Source organism: Ictidomys tridecemlineatus, chromosome 4, assembly GCF_052094955.1.
Source record: "Ictidomys tridecemlineatus isolate mIctTri1 chromosome 4, mIctTri1.hap1, whole genome shotgun sequence".
In the NCBI taxonomy this organism is placed as follows: domain Eukaryota; kingdom Metazoa; phylum Chordata; class Mammalia; order Rodentia; family Sciuridae; genus Ictidomys; species Ictidomys tridecemlineatus.
In genome coordinates, this window is record NC_135480.1 from 161824731 (window position 1) to 161843602 (window position 18872).

Consider the following 18872-nt stretch of genomic DNA (forward strand, 5'->3'; position numbering starts at 1 on the left):
TCATGTACTTGTTGATTGATTGTATGTCCTCCTCTGAGAAGTGTCTGTTCAGATCCTTGGCCCATTTGTTCATTGGGTTATTTGTTATCTTATTGTCTAATTTTTTGAGTTCTTTCAAACAGAATTGAAGTTATACTTTATACAAACAAAATGCAGACACTCAGAGTGTAAACTCTTTGAAGAAAGACACTATAGGTTAGTCTTCCTTAAATACAACATGGTCCTTCAGGGTGCTTCAACGTACGTAGATCGCACTGTCTGATGCTGAGAGTGCATGTTGAGTAGCTTACACTAAATAGCAACACTTTTTGCTATGACTTTGAGTGCTTGATATAAAGAAAATAACTTCTGTTTATCTTCTAAACTAGTAATCATGGCGAAAAGAGGTAAGGTATTAGGTAATTACTATATGCCACACATCATCACATCCCCTATGAGGAAAATACCACCACATGCATTTCACAGCTGATAACCAAGATTCCACAAGATGCAGCAACTTTTACAGGACAGCCCAGCTTGAAGATAAAAGACATGAGGTTTTTACCTAAATCTGCCTGACTTCAAATCTTTACCAATTGCTATAATATGCCCTCCTAATCAAAAATTCAGAAACAAGTTAATAGAACAATCAATTTTAGTGAAATGACATGCAATCGCTAATATATATCTTTGTTTTTCCAATACATTTGTTTTTACAATGTAGGAGTAAGGGATACTAAATTTTTCCACATTGTTTTTCTATAAGACTGAATTGCAGCTACTAAGAAGATGATAAGTGAATAGATAGTAGAGAGCCATCTAGCATAATCTCAAATCCTTTAATCATATCATCCTGATCAACACAATTTGAGAATCATTGGTCTAAAAAGGATCCATTAGTTCCTTTTTTTAAATGAGAAATAAAAATAAATAAATAAAATGAGAAATAAGTAGAAATACTTCAGGTGGAACAGAGAGGGGCTTCTCCATGAAGTAGGTTTGGTCCTTCTGCTTAAAATTCAAGAATAAATAAATTATATCAGTCTTACCCTCAAAAGTTTATTATTCACTCCACCCTTTAATAATGATACAAAATAAATATAAATGAAAATTATAAATATATAAATAATTTTTACAAGAAGCTCTAATTTGTTCCTTTCCATTTCTTAACTACTGCCCTCTGTCTTATCTTTACAAGGGCTGACAGGGGCTAGGTTCTAAACCAAATCCACAATTTCCCCAGCAACCTCCAATGAGGTCTCTAATTTAGAGGATGTTACCTTCAGGGTCCTGTAAAAGAAATAATTCTGTATTTCAATAGACTCAGAAAATAATGCTTAAGTCCAAATTGACCTGGCTCGTGAAAGCTTTTTTTTCCCCCCTTTTAAAGCAAAGATACCCTTAATATTACAGAGTTACTCAATAGAAGGGTATAAAGTGCATTTTTTATAAGAGTGAAGTACATTGACATTTTTTGGAAACTGTTTAGATAGTTATGACATTAACAAAAGGAAGTCCAGTGGGAGAAAATAATTGTCATGTACCTATAGGTTTATAGATTATAAAGCAGAAAAGAAACTGCAACTTCTTGAGATTCTTCTGGCAAAATTTCTTTAGAATCATTTCCATCTGAGAGTTGAAAAGCAAATTTTTTGGTAAGAGGCTGCCAGCTCTAAAAACAATCTTTCTGATCTCTAGAAAAGCCAAGTTCAATGTTCATAGTGCTATGCACTTTTGGTTCAAAAGAAAAAAACTGAAAGAGAAGGAACCAGAGCCAAACACCAGGGTTATTCCACTCATCCCTCAGCTGTACATAAGGATCACACCCTGTGTATATGAAGAAGAGGTTGAGTTGGGTTTTTTTTTTTTCCTTTAAAGCTAGAACACATATGTCTATGTCACACATGTAATATTTAGGTTTAAAAAAAAAACCCAGCATTTCCTCTTCATCCCAAAATACTAGCCCCAACACACACACACACACACACACACACACACACACACACACATACACACACAAAGTATCTGAAGAGACATAGTCATGGACAGAAAATTTCAAATAAAACCAAAGTGGTTCAAAAGTTAGCAACACCGAGAGGCTGCATTAATATTAAGACAATGGTAAATGTATAAATATCAGATAAATATATGTCAAAAATCTAAGTAAGCCAAAAGAGTGTATTACTCCATTGATGGCTTTTCACATTTCTATCAAAGGTAACCTTAATCTTCCCATTGAAATGAATGGGAAGAAGCTATGAGATTCCCCAACTTCAAATGAATTTCTAATATTTTTTTACTACAAAATTCACTGCAATCAGCCCCCATGAACTACTTATAAAATATGTCAAATTAGTGTGGTTGGAATATTTCACATTTCGAACTTATTATTTTACAGTTGTCAAGACACAAAGTCTAATCGGAAAATATCTGCAGGCTTCAAATATCACTTAAAAAAACACAAAGAAGGAAAGTCAGAAGTCAAGGAGGATCATTCTGCACAGAGCAAAAGACAAGCAATCGTGGAGAGGCCTCATAGACGTGTGGCACTGCACTCTACTGCATTATCACTGACCTCTAACCTCTCCTCCCGCTCACAAGTAACCTGTGAGTGCCCTGGGACTAAGTGGTTGTTTTTAAAAGTTCTTGCGTCATATTTACTTTTCTCTGAGACCCTTATCAGAAGTTTGATGTACTCAAGTCCCATAATTCACACACACACTCAAATTACCTACCCAACAACATAGAGACAACGGGAAACACAACATGCCACACTCATAACAAAGTAAAATAATCAGGGTGCTTGGGTTTTTAAAAATGGACCAGATGATTGTCAAGGAAACAGCCACAAGTAAAGAGTATCACCATTGTGCTCTTGAAAACAATTAAAGGAATAAAATAGGGTTAGTTTTTAAAACAGCTCCCTTCATAAGAATCCAAGTCCCAAATTTGAAAATAATTTGTCTTCCAAAAGCCCACTTTTTCACAAAGATGCATTTTTCCCACAGAATAAGTGGTGGTTCTGTTCTGCAGCTGACCCACCAATACTTATTTAACTCATAATTTACTGACATATGCTACAGCGAAGAATGAACATAGTAAAAGTACTTACAGTACTTCACATGCACTTTAGTAGTTCCATAGCTTTCCTGAGGTTCACTAAGTGGTTGTTCTTGACTCTTTCCTCTAAAGCCCTCAGGTAATAACAGTAAAGAGAACAACTTCATAGATTATGGTCTACGTATGCTTACAGAAAATGATAATTTCATGGATACAAAACTAAACAAAAACCTTCCCAAAAAACTAAGTGAGGAAAACAACACCTAAGTGAAGAAAATCCTAGAGTAATGAACAAATTTCAAAATTAGACAGGGCGTGAATTATCCATATGAGACAACAAAGGAAGTTCACCTGAAGTAGGGGTTGATAGTCTCGATGACATTACATAAAACAGATTTTGACCAATCAATACCATTAGTCTGTACAAGTGACTTGGGTGCAAGTAAATGTTTCTGCTTACAATATATTTAGTCCAAACAAGTCAAATCACAAGGTGAAAAATTAACCACACCTTTGTTACCATTATCACAAAAATAAAAATTCACTGTTTACATAATACAATTCAAATCAAAATATACATTTAAGTTACACAAACATAGGAGTGAATGTGCCCCTTTTTTTCCTACTAATTGTGATCAAGAAACTATGAACAAGAACTTTTATATCATTTTTATATATACCTTTTATATAATTTTTAATGTGACTTTCAACTTTTCCCCAAAAGTTTCTATAACTAACATAAAAAGTTTCAGAAAGTATTTTTTCCCTAATTGAAGACAGTTTAATGTTTCTTGCTTTGGGCTGTCATCAAAATAAATTCGAACTGCATAGATATTAAGGCTGTTCTAACCAACAATGTAATCTCAGACCCACACCTACTAAAATATTGTTTGCCTACTTCTTCCCATACTGAATCCACAGCTAAACCATTAAGGTACTTCATCTCTATTACCTCTCTGAAAATACTATCATACTTCCTAACACACTAGCAAGTTGTTTTTTTTATAGGAAGGCTTTTCACAAACGAGTGCCACTTACCCCTCCTGCCTTCAGCAACTTTCTTCTAAAATCCTCTGTGGGGTTGTTGAAAGTTAGCTTTTCACAGCGGAGGTGATTCACTGGTGGATGGCCTTCAAGATGCAGGAATAAGTCATAATCAAAGCGGACTTTCTTAGGTTCTTCCTATAGAATTAAAAAATTAAGAAAGACGAGTTAAGGAGCTGGGGTTGTGGCTCAGTGGTAGAGTGCTTACCTAGCATATGTGAGGCACTAGGTTCAATTCTTAGTACTGCAAATAAACAAACAAAACAAATAAATAAAAAAAGAGAATAAAGGTCCATCAACAACTAAAAATTATATACTGAAGAAAAAAAAGAAAGACAAGTAAGACAAAAATAGAAATTTAAAACAAAGATTTAATCCTCATAGGGAAGAGGAAAGGTCTAGACTCTTAACAGCTATAGCAGTAGAAACTGAAAAATTTTCTTATGGAATTCCATACAAAACAAAATTAAAATATCTGATAAATTGGTTTCTTTTATTAAGGGAAATCCAAAAATAATCAACTCATCATCTTCCCCACAATCTCTCAAGTGTGCAATGCTACCAATAAAGCCTCCCAACCCTCCACGCCTATCATCTAAGTCTGCCATTTTCTCTCCTACGTATTCCTTGAACAAGCTCTCTAACTCCTACTGCCATACTCTTACTCATTGTCCAAACTACTATAAACTCCCTACTCTACAAGGTCTTCCTACTTCAGGATTCCTCATTCAGGCTTCAAAATTATCTACATAAAACAAAAATCTATGCATTTTTACTCCCTGGTTAAAATTTTAACAGCATCCAGTAGCCATTTGGGTAAAATTCTAAACTGACTTGATTGACATATAGGGGATGCTGTGACCCAGCTCCTGGATTCTTATCCCACCACATCCTTTCTGCCCATCTATTGGTCCAGCAATATATTATTGCTAATTGCCTCTCAATACCTACCCATGTTCTAAGTTCACTCTGCTTTACATTATTATTTTATTGCTTATCTCTGTTCCTCCACCTCCTGCTTTACCTGGAAGTCTTCGAATCCTTCTCCACTCAGGTTTCACTTGGGAAAGGCTTCACTGAGTCCCACCCCCAACTCCCCACAGCCTCTCCTTTGCTGTGTATCTCCCTCTTATTTCTGCCACATCTTAGAATAATTGTTGTATTATCTACATTTACCCTGCTGTATCATAAGATTACTGAAAGTAGGAACAATGTATGAATTGTACCCTTGACAATTAGTTTAGTGCCTGCACATAGCAGAAATGCAGCATATCTGTACCATGAATAAAGAATAGCATTTTCCTGAATAATGAAACAGGAAGACAAAGCTGGGTGTGGTGGCATGCAAACATTTATCAATCCTCTCTACACAGTAATTTTTTAACTCTCCAAGGTGAAATGAAGATTGCAGATAACACATGTAACTAATATGTATTTGAACATTCATCTCATTTTATTCTCCCAGCTCTCCTTGGGGAGAGTTGGGAGCTCAGTTTTGTTGTGTTTGACTAACATGATGGAACAAAGTGATCTGAATGCAATTCATTGGACTCAAGTCTTACACCTCAACTGTCAAATTATATAAGCATTATCTACTACAAATTCATGGTTTCTATCTCCTTATCCCAGCTTCCCCAAAGCAAAAGCCTCCACATTTCCTCACGCCCTCTTCACTGCCATGCAGTCTGGCATGAAACACACCCCTCCCATCTCTTATCAGAATGCCATCCTCTACTGGTTTTCCTCATGGTTAACTGGCCATTCCTTCTCACAGGCTTCTCTTCTTTCTTCATTGACCCTTAAATGTACTTTATCTTTCCACAAGTTTCCAAGGAAGAAAACACCCAATGACAGGATCAGTTTTAACTATGTGACAGTGTCTCCCCTGGCAGAATCTCCTGCTCAGCTCTCAATCCACTGCCATGAGTACCTTCTATAGGTGACCTGCAGCAACTCGAAACTCAGATTACTTAAATCATCCTTTCTCCTATACTCTATGTCTTAGCAAACAGCAATCCTAACTATGTGCCAAAGTTAATATATGCAAAAGTCACCCTCCACCACTGGATCTCCCTCACCTGCCACAGTCAAATTCTCTCGAAGTGCTATTAGTTCCTCATGAACTCTCACATCCACCCACCAATCTCTAGCCACCATGACCACAGCCTTAGCTTATTCCTTCACCATTCCTCGCCCAGTCTCTGTTGCTATTGAACTTGCTTCATTCTACTTCCCACAATGATGCAAGTGACTTTTCTAACACAAAAATCAACCTTTCCATTCAATTTAAAAAAAAAAAAAAAAAGCCTTTAAAGGGTCATCATTGTCTACGATGTAATCCTACTTCCTTGGAATAGCCAGCATTGCCTTTTACCACCTCCACTGTATTTCTGTTATTACACCCTTTCCTTCCACAATTTTGAAGCACTTGCAGTACGTCATCATATTATCTCAATGATTCCGCCATGTGCTCACCATAACTAAAATGTCTTCCCTCCCAGCATACTCCCCTCCTTTGCCTGGTTAATGAGAACTCATTATTCAAGATCCAGTTAAAGCAAACTCCTCCAGAAAGTCTTCCTAAACTCCCAATACAATTTGAATTAGGCATTCCCATATTAATGCAATTATCACATTAAATTATGAATATTTTTGTCTTATTTTCCTGTCAATTGTAAGACAGTCAATGTAACCTTAAAATTAATTTAAAAGGAGGGCAATCGTCTGCTTTGTAATTGGGAGTATAAATTGATAAGGCCTTTTTGTTAGATATTTTGGTAATATCTAGCAACATACTAAATACCAATGATGCTTGACTCCGTAATTCTACTCCTAAGAATCCTTCCACAGAAATACTCAGATATGCCCAGGTGTTCTATAAATGCTTATTTTAAAAAGCTAATAATTCTATTTCAAGGATTTTATTATCAGAATAATTTATTCTAAGATTGTCCTATTTATTAGAATTCACTATTCACAGAAAAGATAATGTGTCCTTACTTTTATGTTAAGCAGTAAAACCCGTGTTTTGAAGTAACTAGCAAAATTTGAGCTTTAAAATGAAAAAAAAATTCAAATATGGGTTCAAATGTTTATAATAGTATTGTTTATAATAACAACAATAAATTCTTAATGATCTATATCATCACCATGGAATAAATAACATTCAGATATTTCAAAATTCTGACTTGGCAAGGCTTATTGCTAAGTAAATTAAAGGTAAATCACAGAAAAATATTGAAGTATGAAATACTGTACCCCCACCATTGGCATTTTTTAATCTGTGCAAATGCATCGGGGAAATCTAGAAAAGCTATACTAAACATTTAACAATCTTGAAATGAAATCAAGGAAATAAAACTCCTAAATTTCATTTTATATACTTTTACTAGATGAACACATACTCCTGTATGCTTTTTTAAAAAGAAAAATAATGAATATAACTAAGTAACAGCAGAAAAAGAATGAGGTAATAACAACTTTAGGTTATAGCTTTCAACAGTTTAAAACAAATAAACAAAAAAGCCATTGCTTTTCAATAAAACTAAGAGTCAGGACTGTAGAAAGTGACTCGCTATGAATCCCAGTATAATTTTAAAGTTTGTTTTTGAGTAAGGAAAAAGTACCCGTAAACTTGTGTTTTGGCCAATGGGGCATCTCCTTTTAGAGGACAAATGTCTATATATTATATCAATATGATCCTCAGCAAAGATTCTTCTTCAAAGTTCAAATAAGAAACATGTATTTGTTCTATATATAAAATTAATGCATCTCCTACAGGTGGAAATCTGGTTTTGGCATCACATCACCCCTCTCATGATGCAGGAGTTTCAGTCCTTGATATTTAGTCACGTGCTTTTTCTGAAAACAGACTAAAAGAGAGAAGCATAGGAGCCTTTCAAACCTAAAGTGCCAGGGTGAATTATGTTCCAGGGTGCCCGTTAGTTCTTAGTTTCTGAAACCTGACTCTCAGGCTGATTTTGTTTAGCACAAATACAAAATAAGACAGACTAAACACACTAAACTCAAGAGAAGGAATGACACTCAACCTGCTCTCGTCTCCACAGCTCAAATAAATGATCGAGGACAAGCACAAAACGGAGGCAGGGAGGCAGGGCAGGCTGGCAGACACAACTTGCAGCCGTGGGGGCTCTCCCAGCATCATGGGGAACACGCTGGGCTGCTTCCTCTCTCCTAGGAAAATTCTAAATACTTTTTAGTAAAACCATTACTGTAATGGATGTTCACTCTTCAGGAAAGAGTAGGATAAACTTCTATAATAAAGAAAATGATAAATGCTCAAGAGAAATAAAATAAACATTCTGGAACTAGAGTCTAGACCTACTAAATTTTTACCACTGAATCATTTCAGTAGGAAGAGAAACAAGAAATACATCCACTTAGACCTTGAGGACATCATGTTAAGTGAAATAAAACAGACACCAGAGACAAATGTTGCATAATTCCACTTATATAAGGTATCTAAAATAGTCACCAAATTCATAAAATGTAAGACTGGAAGACTAGTTAGCAGAAGCTGTGTGAAAGTGGAAATAGGAGTTATTAATCAACAAGCATGAAGTTTCAATTAAATAATGTGAATGGGCATGAAAGTTCTGTTGCATGACACTGCACCTTTAATCAACAGCAAGGCACACTTAAAATCTGCTCAGAGATGATGTTGTATTTTTACCACAATAAAATTATTAAAAAATACACCAGAGATCCAATACAGAAAAAAAAATACAATATTCTGTATTTTCTGAAATACAGGAGAAAAAAAAAAAGCTTGTTTCTAAGAGGCTTAAGATAAATTAAAAGGGGTGGCAAAATAAGAATTTCTTTTTGATTAAAAAAAAGTCAGTAACAAGGGCTGGGGTTGTGGCTCAGTGGTAGAGCACTCCACTCGCCTAGCACGTGCGAGGCACTGGGTTCGATCCTCAGAATCACATAAAAAAAAATAAAATAAAGGTGTTATGTCCAATTACAATAAAAATATATATATTTTAAAAAATCAGTAACATATAAAAAGTACTTAAATACTACATCCAAGTACTTACCACTGAGATTAAAAGAACTCTTTCACTAAATTTGCTTTACTTCCTTCTTAAATTTGTTGTTGTTGTTGTTGTTTTGTTTTGCTGTTGTTGTTGGTACTGAGGACTGAACCCAGGGGTATTCTGAGCTACAATACCAGTCCTTTTTTTTCTTTTCTTTTCTTAATTTTGAGATAGGGTCTTGCTAAATTGCTGAGGCTGGCCTTGAACTTGCAAACTTCCTGTCTCAGTCACCTGGGTCATTGGGATTACCGGCATGTTTCACCATGCCAGGCTAACGCTTTCTTTAAAAAAAAAAAAAAAAATTGTGTAGATAAAAGCTTCTCCTTCTCCTCCCCCCTCCCCCCCTCATAACCAATGCCTTTAAATTCCTCTACTGTTATTCTGACACATGCTCTTATATCACATATGTGCATTTCCAAAATACCATTTACTCATCTCATTGATTTTAAAAAACATACATCAATGCTATCACAACCACATATATATGTATTATATATGTGTATATATGTATCCACACATTTTTATGTATTTACTTCTACAACTCAGATTATCACCATATTCTGAGACTTAAGTACTGTATGATATTACGTGTTATTAAGTCCCATTTATTAATCCAAATATCTACATATGGCCCACTAAGAAGATCCTAACATTTTTAAATTATAAACACTGAAAAATGTGTATGTCTCATTATGCTCATGTGAAAATAGCAGTAATTATCAAGTATGAAATCTTAAGGAAAACCTAAAACCAGAAAATAAACAAATTTAAATACTAAACAGAGAAATGCTCTTAATGGCATTCAGTCTAAATGTTTATAACAAAGGAAGAACTGCTTCTATCTCATGTGCCTCTTTCTTCTTTCATATTTTAAGAAACCAACATCTCTCATAAAGTAAACGTGTCTAAGTCACGGGTACAAGTGCTTTCAGTGTCTTCATTATAATTTGCTTTTTATTCTGCTCCATGAGTTTGAAGTAGACAGTGGGAAGGTAAGAAATAATACATGGTGCCTCTTCATTCTTCAGTGATTTTTTTTAAATTCTAGTGTATGGAAAGGTTCCAGATATTTATATACAGTAAAAAGGTGGGCAATTAAAAAAAATAGATTTTATAAAAATGACCAGAAAAGCTACAAACAAAAAAAGTAAGAGATGTCACTACACTATTGTTTTCAAACTGAAGCTGGAAAAATGTCAACCTCAGATGATGAAAGAGAGGTTTATCCATAACCTCAAGAGATCCTAGTTGCTTATCCTCTGATTTCTTTGAGTCAAGACTTTTGGGCTTAGAGGGCTAGATTCTTCCTAAAGTATAACCCAATCCCTAGATGAAATTGAAACATTGGATATAATGTAACAAGAAAAAAGAAAAGCATCATATGATCTTCATCAAACTTCCAAAATATTTTTAAAAGGTAGGGCTAAGAAAAAGGCTCTGAATTTCTTCTCATAAATAAAACCACTTAAATTAAAAATACACTGTAAAATGGGAAAAAGATTAGAGTATTCATTTCTCTAACGAATATAAGCAAACAGACAATAAGTATATGAAGATGTTCAACATCTTAAGTCATCAAAAAAACACAAAGCTAAAAGGAGATACCACTTTACACACATTAAGATGACCATAGTCAAAAGGAAACATGGAAAGTTAACAAGTGTTGGAGAAATTAGAACCTTCATACATTGCTAATAGGAATGAAAAATGGGACAGTCACTTTGGAAAACAGTTTAACAATCCCTCAAAAAGTTAAACACAGAATTACCTTATGGCCAAACAGTTCTATGTAGGTATATACTCAGGAGATTTGAAAACATATGTCCACACAAAAACTTGTAAATGAATATTCATTATAAGCATTACGCATGATCATCAAAAAGTAGAAACAAGTCCAACAGCCAAACTTACAAATGAAAAAACAAAACGTGACATATTTATACAATGGAATATTATTCAGTTTTAAGAACAAATAAGTACTGATATATCCTACAACATGGATAAACCCTGACAAGATATTAAGTGAAAGAAACCAGACACAAAAGGCCACATATTTATAGTTCCATTTATATAAAATGTCCAGAAGAGGAAAGCCTATAAAGAAAAGAAACAGATTAATGGATACCAGGGACTGGAAGACAGAATGAGAAATGAATGTTAATGGGTACAGTGTTTCTTTATGGGGTGATAAAAATGTTCTGAAATTAGTGGTGATGGTTGCACAACTCTGTGAATATACCAAAAACCACCATGCGGTGAACTTTAAAAGGGTGAGTTTTATGGTAAGTAAATTATATCATAGGTTTTTTTTTTAAAACAAGAAAAAAAAGAAAGCCAAAAGTTTAAGGGAAATTCAGTTTGAAATGAGAACAAGAAAAAAAATAGATCAGTCTATTAATATAAATGCAAATATCAATGTATTTCAACAAATTCTTATTTGATGAGAGATATATGAACAACTCAGTGTTGTAACCACTCTGAAAGATGGTAATTATTCTAGCAAACATTATTTTTGAGGCAGAAATGTTTAGTAGAGCCAATGGAGAGAAAGATCTAGATCAAAAATCTGATTTTAACACTGTTAACTATGTGAGATCTTGGATTAGCTACTCAAATTCTCCATGACTTGGTTTCCTTCTCTGTAAAGTAGGGTTAGCGGTACTTACTTCTAAAAAGTTTTTAAAGTCATTTTTACAAATCTTAAACAAAATAACATACATATCAGCATACTGTCAAGTAAGCACTTGAACGCTGAACTGTGGAGAAACGTTACTGTCTAATATGTCACAAGAATACCAATAATAAAGAAACCCCAACTAATTGGATCGAAGGTTTACAGAAATATGGTGCCACAGAAATGTGGTACATAAAGAGATAGGGTATGAAAAATAAAATCCATCTTGTCATTCTTAGGACAGTGTTAATATAAATTAATTAAAAGTAATTATCTCTTCAGCAGAAAGCAATCTTCATTGATTTCAAAGTGAGCCTTGCATATAAAAAGCCAGTGGGACACTGTTCCAGTGGCAGGTACTGCACAGAGTGGCTTATCTTTGATTCTCATCTTTTACTGAGCATCAGAATCAATCAAAGGACTGCTAAATATGCATGTCTGTAGGTTGCACACCAGAGGTTCTGATGCTCTGGATCTGGGTAGATTCTGAGAATCTCTTTTCTGACTTGCTCTTGGGTAATAATGCCGATGCCATCACAAGAACCACATTTTATGGAGCACTGGCTTGAATAAGATGAAATTGTATTTGCTTAATTCCTTTTTTTTTTTTCAAGTGAATTTTCTCACTTCAGGGCATGTAAAAACTATAATACCTTTGGAAGAAAAATAACGAACAGTATGATTAAAAATACTAGAATTTATTAGGTATTTAGTTATACAGGAGACATTGTTCTAAATACTTTAAAAATTTTAGAGTCATCATTTTATGTAATCCTTATAGCCACCTTATGAGGTAAACAGTCTTATCTCCCCATTTTATAAATGAGAAACGTAGCCCTAGAGAAGCTGGACAATTTATTCAATATTATATAATCAGTATACTCTGTCACATAGGTACTGTTGAAAACTTTCGATTCCAGTAGAATTCATTATGTCTCTAGTTGAAATTACTGTATATGTGTGTAGGTATTACCTAAAGATAACTTGAGATTGTTCTTTGTAAGCCTCAAAAATTCTAGAAGTATGAAATGAGAAAAGGAGCATTTCACTGAAAAACCATAATTCCTCTTTCCTATTTTACCAAAACATATCAATCTTGTGCAACATGGTAATCACTCTTCTATTAAAAAGGAATACTTGATGAATTTCATATAATTTTACTTCATATCACTGAAATTATCTTTTCATAGTTACCTCTACCATGATTAAGAGTAATGATAGCCAAAATTCTAGGAAGACAAGTTTAATTTATTTTAAAATCATCAAGTCATAGAAGTGTTTACAAGTCAACATCATTTTAAACATTTGGTGAAAGGAGGATCTTCTGAGAGATTAATGGGTAAAGATTACATACCTTGTTTTTAAAATAAACCTCAATTGGCAAAATGAAACCAGCATACCCAGATTCTTCTACTTTGTAAGGTGGATCTTTGCACACTGCAACATTAAAAAAGAGAATAGGAAAGATGAGAATAATAGACAAAAGACATTCTTCTTTCAAAAAAAAATAAAAAGAAAGAAAGATATCCCATTCTATATCTAGATCACCCCCAGTTTTCACAACTCCTTATCAGTCCCATGGTTGACTGTCTTTTGTAGTCTTTATTTCTTCTCTAGCATCTGCAACAATAATTTTTCCTATCTTGAGCAAACATGTAAGTGATTTATTGAGATCTTGGTGGAGCATAGCTCATCAAGCAACTATGATCATTAATGAGTGGACTTCAGTTGTTATCACCTGCTCTAAAGCCTTAGGTAAATTAAAGATAGCTCGTATGGCTCAAAGCTTGAAAATAATGACAAATTTCCTAACAAAAGCCCTATATCTGGGCTTAGATACAAATCACTCTCTACCTAAACTGCTCACTTGTTTGAGATACCCTGATGTCTATGCCAGCCTCCTTCCTTAAGAAATCGCCAACCCACAGTCCATCATCTTTATTGATGCCCATTAAAATTCATTACCCGCACCCTCCAAAAAAGGAAAGTATTGAAATACTGGTAAACATACAAACACTTAAAATCTAATCACGTCACAAGAATATATAACAAACAATAAGGCATCTGCATTTCTATGGAGTTAGAAGGAAGCAAAACCATTAGGTAAGCTCTTGGGGAATGAGAGAGATCCTAGGAAGCTAAGATTTCATCCCACTAAAATTTTCATTCAACCAAAATCAATCAGAAGCCAATTTTAATTATCCAGGTTAAGACTACAGTTTTGTTATTCAGGTTAGGACTACAGTTTTGTAGTTTCACAAAGTAAAAACCATATATATATTCAGTAAAACTAAAAAACAAGGCCATAGACTCTGGTATGTCAAGTCCTCTGCAGCCGCCCCAGGCTTACCTTGCCAGGCTTCTCTTTGTCATCTCCCACCTGTTCCCAGTCCTCCTGCTGTTCCTTCCACTACACCTTGAAATACTCAGTATTCTTTGTGCAATTCAAATCCCAATTTCTTCATAAGGACCTTCTAGTACTACCATCCCTTCTCCTTTTACCTCACCCCCCTCCACCAGAGCATTAACTGAATCACTCAGCAGAGCTTCTTATGACCATAGAGTCAAGACTCTCACCTGCTAACTTCCATTCCCTCCCTCAAGGACAGAAAAAAAATGTTTATCTCAGGAAGATAGTATGTCAAGAGCTCTGACTGCCAATCTGTGATCCACCTCAAACTCCAAGCTACCTCTGCAAAGTTTCCTCTTCCTGACACTATGAAGATTAAGCAGACTGGCATGTGGCAGTTATAAAGTGGATGTTCGTGTCCTCTCAAAATTCATAAGTTGACCCCTTGACCTTTGATGGAAACAATATTGGAGATGGGGCCTATAGGTGGTGATGAGGTAATTAGGGTAGAGCCCTTTTGAAAGGGTTTAGTCCCCTTAAAAAGAGACCCCAAAGAGCTCTCTGGCCTCTTCCACTACATGAGAAGGAAAAAGACAGGAGTCTGTAGCCCTGAGGAGGATCCTCGCTAGAACCCAACAATGCTGGCACCCTGATCTCAGACTTCCAGTCACCACGGATTGTGAGAAATCAGTTTCTGTTGTTTATAAGCCACCCAATCTATGATACTTTGTCTAGCAGCCCAATAGGACTTTGTGATATGCATAAAAGACATAGCACAGAGCCTGGCACAGTGAACTTCTCAATCAGTGACTCATGTGAGAGAGAAAATCTATCCCTAAAACATGCAGTCACCATGAAACCTTGAAAATCTAAAGGAGAAAGCAAGTAGAGGAACTGGATTTAGATAAGAATACTCAGTCTCTGGCCCTCAACAGATAAGTCTCCAGACAGCTTCCAATGCTTTTCCCTTTAACAAGGAGATAACACCATCCTCCACCTGCAAGCATGGGTAGAATACGCAAGGAGACTCTATGGAGAGTACTACAAACATGGTATTTTTATTACAAAAAGGGACATTGATAATGTACAATGAAAATGGTTTAGACATGCTCCAAGTATCCATCCGGTTACAAGAGGTGCACGGAAGGCAAGATTTTGATGTCTGACCAACCTTAGGAAATTTTCCCCTGACTGATATCAGAAGTAATTCAGGAAGAAGCCATTCTGCTTTAACCTGATAGGTTGATCTAATAACCTATTGGAGTAACTGTCAGTCTTATATCCACTGACCACCTGCCAACTTGTCATGAATATTCAAATTCCCTAAGCACTTGGGGGGGGGGAGATGCCCACTAAATGCACAGAGCAGCCCCACCCCACGCCAACTGAGTGGCTAGAGTTACACTCATGGCACTTCCAGACTACAGAGAACAGCAGTTTTAGTGTCCAGGTTGCTTGGGATTAATCACGCCAATGTCATCTGAAGGAAGTTTATTTTGTGGGCTGCTGCACATGCCAAAGAAGTTACAGCTATTCCTCTATACACCCTTTTGTATAATTCATTTTCTCTGTTCTGCATGCAAATTGCTCCTATTATAGGAAACAGCTGTTAGTGAGCACATCTTAGAGTTGAAGGTCTTGGATTTTTTCCACCCCCTAAAGGAAATGATCTGCTATGTATTAATACTCTATAGAGGTCTGGTTTTATAAGAAAAATGTTTACCAACTCATACCTCAATTATTTTTTAAGTACAATGTTTTCATCAATAACAATGAACAATGTATGTAAAGCACCCTGCGTTCTTAATAAGAAACAAACAGTAAAACTTTATATACAATAAACATGTCAGAAAATCAGTAACAATGTTCACATAGATTTACCGGTCTAATCTGAAGAAAGTCAAATCAGGAATTTATTTATTTGGATATCTTATAATCAGAATCAATATGATCTGCTGAGCTAGTTCTTTCAAAAAAAAAAAAGTTGTCGGGGGAGTTAAGAACTAAATGATGTTTTAGCCATTGCTTTAGACATAAAGCACTCATTTTTAAACACAGTTGTATTTGGGAAGGGCCACCTTCTTTCACACAGCAACTCTTTTCTTTCTTCATTGAGAATCCATTTTCTGTGATCACTAGCCATGTGTTAAATTTATGAGAACTAAACATACCAAACCCCTCAATTTTAATATTCTAAATCTTGACTGCTCAAGAATCAGATAATCCTCACCTGATGCTGTAGCTAAGGTGGGAGGATCACAAGTTCGAGGCCAGCCTTACAACTTAGTAAGATCCTGTCTCAAAATGAAAAGTAAAAAGGGATGGGGATATGGCTCAATAGTAAAGAACCCCTGGGTTCAATCCAGTACCAAAATAAAATAATCACAATTAGACCAAATAAAAAATGCATTCAAAAAATCAGACTGTCCTTAATATCCATGAAATAAATGGCCAAATCTAGAGTTACTAAAGGGATACTCACATATAGAAAGACTCCTAAATTTTCAAGGGACATAAAATGGGAGGATTACTATTGATTCTTAAACCTATGCCTATTTATTCCACAGAAATCACTGGCTGCTTTTCTTTCTCTGACAAAATCCAGCCAGATATTAGGTCTTTCTGAACATCACCCTTGTTCCTCCTCCAACCTTCTCCAGTTGCACTTAACAGGTAGGCAGATGACCCCGTTTACCTCCTAGCCTCCTCCATCAGACCCTGAGCCCCATGAGGAAGCAACTATATCATCTTTCACATCTGTGATTCCTGGCACTGAAAGTGAGTTAAATAATAGGTATTCAAGTGTTTGTTGAGTTTTGTTTTTTTTTTTTTAAAGATTCATGTTCCCCTCCATTGATTTGCCATTGCCACTGACACTGCCTTCCCAATAGCAGTGATGAACTAATATCCACCAAACTCTTCTGAAAACTCCCTGTAATCAACATGAATTCGAAAACATTGGTATAAGTAATACAGAGTTGCCACAGAGGAGCTGTCTCTTGACAACTTAATACCCAAAGCGGAACTAGTTATATAACTTGCACAGTACTATGTTCTAGGCAACTGAGTTAACCATTTGGGTTGGAAGACCCCTAAGGCCATTCAGAATCTGACATTCTGGAGCCATAAGTAACAGCTCCCCTCTGCTCTCCGTCCATACTTCACCACGCATGTACTCCAAGGCTCTAACTGGGCCACATTTCTGAAACTCTCTGCCAAGTAATCATGTGCACCAGTGATCTATCAGGACATGATATCCAAAATTCATTTATTTTTGCAAAAAATAAATAATTGGACTTTACTTCCCTAAAACAGCTTTTCAAAATAGTAAACACAATATAGATCCAAAAATATATGTGGCATAATGCTAACCACATACACTGACCATTAACAATTTAGTACTGACATTTTAAAAAAAAACATACACAAGAAAAAAAAGGTCAGAATTTGGTTAACCCAAAATAAGTCAGACACTTACTTATTAATAAATAAGCATTATTTACTGGGATTTTTAATGTTCTCCTCTAGGAGAAAAATATTTGATACACAGCTATGCTTGGTACCAAAAAATAAATGCTCCTTAGATTAATAAATTAATTTGTACTGATACAATAAATTATATATACAAAAAAATAAATTTAATTAATTAATAGGGTGGATTTGGGGTACCAAATAAATAAAAGACAATTTAAACTAAAAACCTCTACCAGATCTGTAAGACCTCTTTTTAAGCTTAAGAAAGATCATTAGGCAACAAGTTTTTCCCCTAATTCTCAGGTAAACATTTGGTAGATTCTTCTCTGGAGCATCCCTTACTTCTGTTTGCTAAGCCACTGTGATTTATGCCCATCTGAACACTTTTGTAAAGACATGGCTCACTGGCCCATTGATAATTATTGGTTTACTTTATTTATTGCATGCAGCCCTTCAGGAAGGAAACACACCAAACTCTCTCTATATATAGACTGGTTATTACCACTGCTTTGTGCCAATTGTCCCTTCCAGCTTGAGCATTTTTGGACTCCTTCCCTTCCCGCTTCAGTTCCACCACATCAGAACCCCCAGGAATAGGGAAAACAGGGTCCTGCACAGCCCATCTCACTGTCCCAAACAGTGCTGCACCAGCGTCTGCAAGTCTAGGGCCAGCGTCTAGAAGTCTGAGCAGCAGGGGGTTGCTCACCGCACTGCCACTAAACATGGCCTCAGCCTTTACACTCATGACATTTTGGAAAGAACAAAAATCAACAGTTGGGTTTTGTTTTTATTTTTATAAGAGTGTGTGTATGTGTGTGTGTGTGTGTGTGTGTGCGCGCGCGCGCGTTCGTGCATGCATGCACACAAACACACACACAGAGATTTACAATTGCTTCTGTTCAGCCCATTTCTGAAAAACAACAAAAATTGTTTTTCCCCCTTTGTGTTTTATTACTACCTTCCTTTTCCTGAAAAAGGATTCAAGATAAAACAAATTTTGAATTATGTTGAGCTTATTACCTTGTTGACTTTTAAAAGGCAAACATACTTCTGAAATCCTAAATTGTTTCCTATGCAATAAATAACTGTATCAAAACAAGCTCACTCTATAACTTTCATGAAATTTTAATGATACAAACTAGATACAGTTAGCTAGTGGAGTAGCTGTGCATCCGTAGTCTATCTCTTCCAGAGTCACACAAAGACCCAACCCAAACAACATCTTCTTTGG

At 35.5% G+C, this 18872-nt stretch overlaps 1 protein-coding gene across 2 annotated transcripts in view; it reads right to left on the reverse strand.

Moving 5' to 3' along the window:
* The window catches only part of Mllt3 (MLLT3 super elongation complex subunit), a 266718-nt gene that overhangs the window by 98496 nt on the left and 149350 nt on the right, over positions 1–18872 (reverse strand). For both annotated transcript variants that reach the window (XM_078047693.1, XM_078047694.1), the window contains exons 3-4: positions 13172–13254; positions 4078–4221 (exon numbers count right to left, since the gene is read on the reverse strand). In XM_078047693.1, the coding sequence (XP_077903819.1) occupies positions 4078–4221; positions 13172–13254 (227 nt within the window). The remainder of the gene's footprint in view (positions 1–4077; positions 4222–13171; positions 13255–18872) is intronic.